Below are 9,729 nucleotides of genomic sequence, written 5' to 3'. Positions count from 1 at the left end.
TATTCTACTCTTACTGTTACTAGTAGTTTTAAAATAAACAGGTCAAGCAAGCAACAGCCGCTAGCTAGTTAGCTGCAGCCAGCAGGGGTCCCAAATTAATCATGTCATGTCATGCACGAGGGAACAAAACAAGTGTGACAAGCTGCATTCATGGACACCAGTATACTCCTGTAAATTAGTTTCAGCTCAACTGAAAAAGAGAGGGGAACATGGTATAGTGACCTACAAAAATGAGGGGTGGAGTGAACCCAAAGACCGCCCATAGGCCACAACTTAACTAATATTTGTGGACATAGAGAGTATTATGGATTATCGAAGTAAGCTTTGTAAGTTACAATCTTCCCATGAATTCTTTGCCTACAATCAGTCATTTTTTTAGAAAAAAAAAACTTATCAATCTTCTAATATTTTTTCAGAGACCCTTCTAATATTTAACTCCACCTACTTTCTACTTTCTTAATACTTTCTAATATCAATTATCTCAATAAATTGGTAGAAACTCAACATATATAATTAATCGACACCGGAAACATAGATTGCTTTGAACATATATAATTAATCCCATATTAACATTGCAGGAGATTATATATACTCGTAATTATATGCAAGATAATACAATATTTGATGGAACATGAACGTTGAAATAACTGCTATAAAGAAAGCATGCCAACCGGCACGCTCATGTTCTAGTACTTGCTATACCTAACAGTTATTTTCATACAAAAAATTAGGTATGCAACCACCCGCCGTGTATATGTGCTACATCCACAATTGAAAGCAGTTTTCAATGCCATTCAAAGCAGTTTTCATTGCATGAGAAGAACGTATTGGTGGCAGGGAGATGGAGCGGGAGATACCTTTGGTAGCAGAATGGATTGTGTACCTCATCGCCGCCAATGTCCCCAACTATTGGCGTCGGAATTAGAAAAGGAGGTCGGTAAGCCACCTTCTCCGCTGCTGTCCCCTCCTGCATCAGATCCACGGGCGCTGCCACCTCCTTGTGCATCACATCCACTGCCTTGCAAACCTCCAATGCCTTTGCCGTATCCGAACCGCTTCCACCCCCCGCCGTCGCCACCACCTTGCAAAGCTCCGATACCGCTGCCGCATTCGAGCCGCCTCCAGGGGCGGATCCAACGTGGGTGCAGGGGGGACTCAAGTCCCCCCTACACCCACAAGACTCATGGATACCCCCGGAGCACCCCCCTTTGATTTTTTCACCATGAATGATAAATTAAAGGTCTCTAAATGGCTGTAGATTGAAGAAACTGTGTAAGTGAGCCCCCCCCCACCCCCCCTAAAATTTTTGTTCCTAGATCCGCCCTTGGCCGCCTCCTACTGTAGCCTCTTGAATCAGAACCGCAAGCCGGCACGCCTCCTTCGCCTTAGCTCGCGTATCTTTAATCAAAACTATATTTTTTTCCGCCGCTTCCATGTAGGGGTGGGCATATAAACCGAGGACCGAAAACCGACACCGAAAAAACCGAAACCATAACCCGAAAAACCGTAGTCCCGGTCTTCGGTCACACGATCAGAAAGACCGAACTAACTTCAGTGAGTTCGGTCGTTAGGGCCAGCTAACCGAAGACCGAAAGTACCAGCATTGCACCAGGCCTCCAGCCCATTGATCCCTGGCCTCCAGCCATTAAATGGATGCTACCCATACCTGATGACAGTGGTAAAATTCAGGATTGAAATAGAGGATAGGCTCAACCTCAAAGTACTAATAAGTTATAACAAAAACTATCTTTACACTAGTTATTCAACATATACATGACTTAAAAAAATAAACCATAAAGAAGAAGTACCTTCTCAATGAAAAGTAAGTGATTATATCCCTTGGCTAATCCCATCATCATCAGAACAGAAGTACACGACCAGGTCAACAAAATAAAGAAAAGAAAGAGTCAGATCTTATCCCCTCGATCTCGCCATCTCGGTAACTCCCTCGTCTCCATGACCCCACGCTGATGCCATGTTGCGCTGTTCCCGTATCCCGTCGAGGCGTTGTGACTGGCGGGGTCGGCGTGCGGCGGCGTTGCTGATGGCGACGACAACGGCGACATACGGCCGTGATCCAATCGGAGCATCCGACTTCGCCGCGCACGGGACCACGTCCCGCCCTCCGGGAGCCAGCTCGTCGATGTCGTTGTCCTCTCTTCCTCGAGCCAATCGTTGTCTTCCCCACCGAGGCTCTGCACTGCTCGTGCCTGTTGAAGGGTTTCTTTCCACCCATGCCGCCGCGTGCCTCCGGTCTGCCCTCTGATGTCTTCTCCGCTGCTCTTCAGGGCTCCGACGCGGCGACGCGTGCCTCCCGGCTGCCGCCTGCCGTTCTCTCCGCCAGCTACCTAGGCTCCGGGCGCTACATGTAGTGTTTGGTCAAACTCGGTTGAGACCGAAGACCGACCCGAAAGCTCGGTTAACCGAATTGTCGGTTTCTGGATTTTTATGGACAACTTCGGTCATCTATTTTCAAAGACCGATCTTTTAAAAAAACCGAACTACCCGACCCGAACTTTCGGTTATAACCGATTGCTCAGCCCTACTTTCATGAACGTTGCTACCGAGCCAAATCCTTCCACCGGAACTGCCTCCTTTATCAGATCTAAACCCTCGCAACTGTCTGCCACCACATCCGAGCGGCCGCATCCTGGTGAACACAGAACATCAAAGGGAGAAGCGGGAGCGAGGGGAAGCGACGTGGAGCACGGAGGGGCGTGCGGGGAGGATCAGGAGGAAGGGAAGCTTGCGGCTTCGATTTGACATCTGGAGGTGCGGAGAACGAGAGAGAGACGAGAGGAATACGCGAGAGAGGAATACGCGAGAGAGAGGTGGCAATTCCGGGAAGGGGAAGAGATAAGGGCCTTGTTTGGATCCTCCGGGCTATTAAATAGCCCTCCGGAATCTTACGATTTAGAAGTATTAAACGTAAATTACTGACAAAACTCATTTCATAACCCCTAAGCTATTTTGCGAGACGAATCTAACGATGTATATTAATCCATGGTTAGCATATGATTATTGTAGCATCACTGTAGCAAATCGTGGATTAATATACCTCGTTAGATTCGTCTAGCAAAATAGCCCAGGAGTTATAGAATGGGTTTTGTCAGTAATCTATATTTAATACTCCTAAATAGCAAGATTCCGGAGGGCTATTTAATAGATCGGAGGATCCAAACAAGGCGAAGGTTTCTGTGGTGTGAGAGGAGAGAAAGGTTACCGCCCTCAGTACTATGGCCCACAGATAGATGCGATACATAAAATATCTAGTTTTTTAGGCTGGAATCGCTTCTTTGTGGGACAAATCCTCCCCTCCAGAAATCGCCTCTTTCTGGGACGGAGGGAGTAGTATAGTAGATTGTGTTCGCTACCACTAGTTGAGAACTTATCTCCAGCGCACGGAAAACGGAGCGATCCATTAGCGCGTGATTAATTAAGTATATGCTTTTTTTTCAAAAATGGATCAATATGATTTTTTAAGCAACTTTCGTATAGAAAACTTTTGCAAAAAACGTACTGTTTAATAATTTGAAAAGTGTGCGCGCGGAACACGAGCGAGATGGGTTGGGAACCCATCCTACCGAACTATGCCTTAAAAAGAGTCCAAGAGTCAAAATTCAGATGAAGAATTACCAGAAATGGGAGGAAAAAAAACCCAAGGAACATACAAGAGCAAAAGGCGGCTTCTTACAAAGGGTGGAACTCTCAGGCTTTTTTTTCTGAGAACTTAACCAACTTTATTAAGCTAGAAGTAAAGTAAATGGTTTAAGGTAACATCTCCTAAGGGGTTGGAGAATAACATCTGTTATGCTTCAACGTCTTGTCCTACCATGGAGATGTTATTCTCAACAGAAGCAGGCGCTCCGGCGGTCAGGTTTGCAGGTAGCTTGGGCAGCAGCAAGCCAGCAACAGCAGGCAACGGTGACGGGTTGGGCCGACGGTAGCAGCAAGCGGTTGTGCCTTGCGGCTTGGATGACAGCAACAACAGGCGGTTTGGGCGGCAATGGCGGCAGCATTAACAGGCTGTTTGGGCAGCAGCAACAAAGCCAACACATACTACATCACTAGCAGCAGGAACTGCTAGGAAGATTTTGTGACCTCGTAGCAATGTTCTGTTGTGTAGTCAGGGTTGTCAATTGCAAGATTTTGGATGAATCATATGATGTGTTAATCTTTCAATTTCATGGGAAGGGGTATTCTTGTCCTAATTTTCATAAAAGCCAATCTTCTAATGGTGTTCATCTAAACTGTCAGTCCAATAGCAAGTATATTGAATTCCTACCATTTTGATGGCAAATATGCAATTACACTTTTTACAGTGGCAAATCCACGATACCGGTTCAAACTAGTGGCAAATATGCAATTGGCCCTTTTTTCCTCCCATTTCCGGTAATTCTGGTCAGAATATCTCCTTCATCGATATATATCCTCTACGTCTCTTTGATAGATGACATCATTGGCATCGCCATAACATTCGCCATATTCAAAATATATAAATACCACTTATTTTGTTGTGACGTGTTTTATCATTAAATAAACTTTACACTTTAGCATATTTATATTAATTTTTTAATAAAACAAACAATCAAATGTTACTTTCGCCAGTTTATATTAAGAAACTAGATAACATAATTGACTTTCGCCAGTTTTACCATTTGCCGTATTCAAAATATTTATATAAATATCTCTTATTTTGTTGTGACATATTTTATCATTAAATAAACTTTTAAATATGATTTAAACTTTACCGTATTTATATTTTTTAATAAAACGAACAGCCAAACATTATTTTTCAAAACCAACGTTGTCATCTACTATTAAAATAATTAATACAGAGCTAGTATAAGACAAACTTCTTACCTTCTTTTTTTAAAAAAAAATAAAGAACAAATTCTGAATTATGACTGTAGCGACTAAACCGCGCACGGCTTGACACGAGCAGATGATTCACTTGAGCATTATGCTTTGTTTGTTCCTGGCAGATCTGGGAGATTGAGAGAGAGAAAATCTCGTTTTCCACGCACACGCTTCCCAATATACTAAACCGTGTATTTTTTGAAAAAAAAAATCTATAGGAAAGTTACTTTAAAAAGAATATTAATCTATTTTTAAAATTTAAAATAGTTAATACTCAACTAATCATACGTTAATGGCTCACCTCGTTTTACGTATCTTCTCAATCCTCTTCTCTCCTCTCAAACACTCATATATGGGAGGAAGTGTGAATGGAAGTGTCATACAGTTGACTCACCCACTAGATCTCATTGCCAATAGTGATACTACATACTACTGTATTACATAATACGTTAAAACGGTCAATGAGAATACCGAAAATACTTTAAATCGGTCTACTACTATACTTTATTGTGGAAAAAATCGGATGCTACTTATACTTTATGTGTTCTATTTTTTTCTCTTCACACCTACAGCCTAGTGTGTGCCTCTGCTCACACGTGCAACCTACTATGTGCCTTATGTGTAATAAAGGATAAAGTTTTATTACCAAGTTTTAAATACTTTTTTTCTTTTAAATTACTCATCTTTTCTTGAATCTATTTATACCATCGTACTAATTACAATTAAACTTCATAACAAGATCTAACATGATTATATCGTCAAAATAATATATATGTTTCGATCGTCCAAATTCGATGTTTCACGTGTGAAAAGAGAATCTTTCAGTTGGAATCCAAATATGTTGCACATTGAATGTTTTAGTTGGAATCCAAATATGTTGGACATTTTTAATTTTTCATGCTATAATCAATTTTTATCTATTGTTGTACGTGGTGTTATGTGGATGTGACTTATTTTGATATTTTGTTGATTCATTTGTTAATGTTGCACCTTGTATTATTTGGATATTTCAGTAAATATTAAGTGATGTTTCAATCGTTTACACCCCGACCCCGATGTTTCATATAGTATATAAAAATGTTTCAATTAACAATATTATCAATTGTTCTCATAATATGGTCATGCTTATAAAGATTTAAATTGAAGGGTGAAAATGAATAAAACGGTATAATCGGATTATAGATTGTATCAATCATTTAGAAAACTAGATTTAAAAAAAAAGTTTGCATAGAAGTGAGGCAACCCGACCCATGAGAGGAGAGAAAAATACAAGCTGCAGAGAATCATACCCCGATCCGTAGTCATCTCCTGAGAATACTAATGTCCACGAAACAACAACCCAAATTCAACCTAACACTATTTAGGAAAGACAGTCAATAAGCAACGAGATGCTATGCAGCCCAGGCAAAAAGGCGAAGAGGCTACGGCAAAGAGATGATATTTGACCCATGCCATTTGAGATCAGATCGTAACTCCACCACTCCACCGGGCTAAGGTCGCACAAAAAATATGACATACTTTTCAGCAAAGCATTTCACTGCAGATTGATAGTATTAATTAATGCAGATAACAGGTTCAGTAGTTCTGACCACATCAGTTCTTTTTTTCCTGGATAGAACTTAACCATTTAACCAACTAAACGTGCACATGAACCCCCATCGGACTCCAAAATACTTACAACCAGCACGACATATAAAAGCAGAGCATACGTAGATACGGGGTAAGGATCTAAGCACCAAGACATCAGAGGCCTTGATGCCTTCTACTCAAAAGCCCACTGGTTCTCCCTGCGGATCTCCTCTTCCTCCTCAGGGGTGAAGTCGTTCTTGATGTTGAAGGTCTTGCGGATCTCCTCAGGAGTCTTCCCCTTGATCATGTCAGCAACAGTCTGGCAAGTAAGGTCCAGCAACCCCTTGATGTTGAGGTAGTTCGCGGCCTGTGGGATTTGAGAATCAAATAAACATGGTATAAGAAGCAGTAATCACTATGGCTAAAGCACAGATCAACATTCAGCCACAAAAGGAATACATAGTTCAACTTTGGAATAGAAAAGAAAGCATAAATGTAGAAATGAGAACACTATGAACTGAAACAAATTACTTTAGCACATGATTGTGTAGCAAATCCAAATTAAAATGCAGAAATACTAGAAATGGGTACATGACACCGTGGGATGAGAAACAAACAACAAAGTTAGAAATAACAGATATATGTAAAAACTTCAAGAAAAAAGGCAAGTGTGTAGCAAATCCAAATTGAAATGCAGAAATACTAGAAATAGGTACGTGACACCGTGGGATGAGAAACAAACAACAAAGTTAGATCCGCAATAGTGGAGTACACAAATAAAACAGTGCATGTGAACAAATACGGCATTTTACAAAAAAGAAAAAAAAAGGACCCTCCATAGAAAGAAGTTGGTATACAAACACTTGAGCAACAAGTTAAAACATGATACATTTTGTTTTGCCATAATTTAACATGCACTGATACCCCATAACCCGTCTCATTGTAAAATTGCAGTGTTGTTAATAGTCCACCACCATCAAGCAACTTAATTTAGATAGTAAATTCTTGTGACAATCAAAGAAAAAAATGAGACTGCCATCATTTCTCTTAGATCAAGAGAAGTGTTAACAATTCATGAAAAAAGAGCAGAAAGAATAAACGAACAAAATAACAGAACTGTTTACAATTCATGAACAAGAGCAGAGAGAATTTATGACCCCAAACTGTAGTATGCAATGAATTGATCAATAGAAGAACGAATTTGTGATCACAAACTGTAGTATGCAATGAATTTATTACTGGATATCAAAGAAATATCACAGTGAAGATACAGAGACACAATTACTCAATGCCTGAAACATCATAAATTAGAGATACAGAACAAGTACTAAATCCCTTAAGATAATGCTTCCCCATTTTAGCAATACAGTAGTCAATCATACATAAAAGATGCATCACAAGACTACATCAATGTAAGATCATTATCTGTAACAGCCCTAATTTCCTTATGAACATAATCATAAGGAGGCTGCATCAATGTAAGGACATAACAAAAGCAATTGACTTATGAACAGGAAAGAAAAACATTACAATCAGAAGGGAGAGAATTTATTACAACATAGAACTACAAACATATATCATGCTTGATATATGAATCTCAAATTCTTACCAACACGAAAGGAAATAATGTATAACAACAAACAGAAGGGAACAAATTTAAAGCTTGACCTAATCTACCAAATTGGCAAGCATGCATCTAAACAATCAATTTCATACTATATCATGCTTGCTATATAGAGAAGCACAAAATCCTTATGAACAGGGAAGGAATTGTGTAACAGTTAACAACAAAACAGAAGGGGACGAGTTTATTACAACATGGCACTAGAAACATATTTCATACTTCAAATATATACAATCGCAAAACTGCATAGCTCTTTATGTATTTCTTTAACTAAATGTTGTATTTAATAAAAACCCATGGTAGCAATACATCAACCGATCATACCAAAAAATCTGCAGAATATCAATTACCACATCTACGCAGTCCTGATTTACATAATTACCAGTATGAAACTAACAAATAGCAGGGCACATTTATCCAATCATATGGATACAATCATCGACCATACAGATGAGGATACAGAATCATACCGTTACCCCATCTGCACAAAGTACACTTGTTTTCCCTAACGATATTCACGCAACCATGATTTCCACAACTGACATGAATGAATGCGTGATGCATGGAAACCACATCCAACCCAGTAACAAACATACTGGATGAAATACATCCCAAAAAGGTTGGAACAGAATGCACCTCGAGCTATTGACCAAGAAAACAAATCCAGATCTAGCAATAACCGCAGATCTGAATCCCCATCAAGAAAAGGTAGGGGCGCGATGGGGGAGGGAGAGGGGGGGGGCTTTTATACCAGGATGAGGTCGAAGAGGGTGGCCTGGTCGACCTTGACGAAGTCGGCGTCCCAGTTCTTGAGGTCCTCGCCGGAGGGCGGTGGCACGGCTGCGGCGGCGGACGCGGCGTCGTCGGCGGCCTTGGAGGCCGCGGCGGCCGCGGCGTGCACGTGCTTGTTGCAGTACTCGATGACCTTGGAGAGGATCTTGGAGTTGACGTTGGGGAGCGGGATGCCGTTGTCGGCGCAGTCGTCCTCGATCATGTGGCGGATCGTCTGCGACTCCATCGCCACCGCCTCCTCCACCTCGAACTCCTCCCCGTCGGAGCTCTTCAGGGTGATCATCTTCTTCTCTCCCTCAGCCGCCATCAATAGAGCCCTCCGAAATCGCTCGCGGTCTCGGTCGTCGCCGAGGAGGTGAATCGCACGAAACCCTAGCTTTCGCAGCGGCGGCGATGGGGATTACGGCGAGATTGGGGGTTGGATTGGGGGTGGGTGGGGAGGTGGGGGATATTATTATATAGGAGAAATGGGAGGGCGAGGGCTGCGTGGGGACACGTGGAGGGCGGAGGAGCCGTCGGATGCGGAGGTGTGGACGGCCACGATTGGGTGTGATGGTCCGGGCCGCACGCTGGGTGGGGCCGGCCGAGCCCATAGAATCCGTTGCCGAATAAAAGAAGAAGGGAAATAATACCACTCTATTTGTACTTGGAATAGGAATAATAGACTCCGTTTGATATTGTGCTTTTTTTTTTGTACGTTTTACTACGGTTGGGCAAATATTCCCTTTTTTTTTTAACCTCTATATAGGCTGGAGATGGGTGGAATTATTGCATGAAAATTATACCGGTAAAATTGTGTTATGGAAATATGGGACAATAGGGCCAGAAATGGTAAGTAATAGAATTTGTTTTCGTATTGTTTATTAATTGAGTAAAAAAAATAA

The 9,729-nt window shown here is 41.5% G+C and overlaps 1 protein-coding gene across 1 annotated transcript; it reads right to left on the bottom strand.

Moving 5' to 3' along the window:
- Positions 1-6,378: 6,378 nt before the first annotated feature.
- On the bottom strand, positions 6,379-9,269 carry LOC127754853 (SKP1-like protein 1). Its single transcript, XM_052280448.1, has 2 exons — positions 8,805-9,269; positions 6,379-6,796 (listed from the first exon to the last, which is right to left on the bottom strand). Exons 1-2 carry the CDS (start codon positions 9,150-9,152, stop codon positions 6,623-6,625), a joined length of 522 nt encoding a protein of 173 aa, XP_052136408.1. The 5' UTR covers positions 9,153-9,269; the 3' UTR covers positions 6,379-6,622.
- Positions 9,270-9,729: the final 460 nt, after the last annotated feature.

This window comes from Oryza glaberrima, chromosome 11 (genome assembly GCF_000147395.1).
Source record: "Oryza glaberrima chromosome 11, OglaRS2, whole genome shotgun sequence".
NCBI lineage: Eukaryota > Viridiplantae > Streptophyta > Magnoliopsida > Poales > Poaceae > Oryza > Oryza glaberrima.
This window is presented reverse-complemented; position numbering and strand designations above follow the sequence as displayed.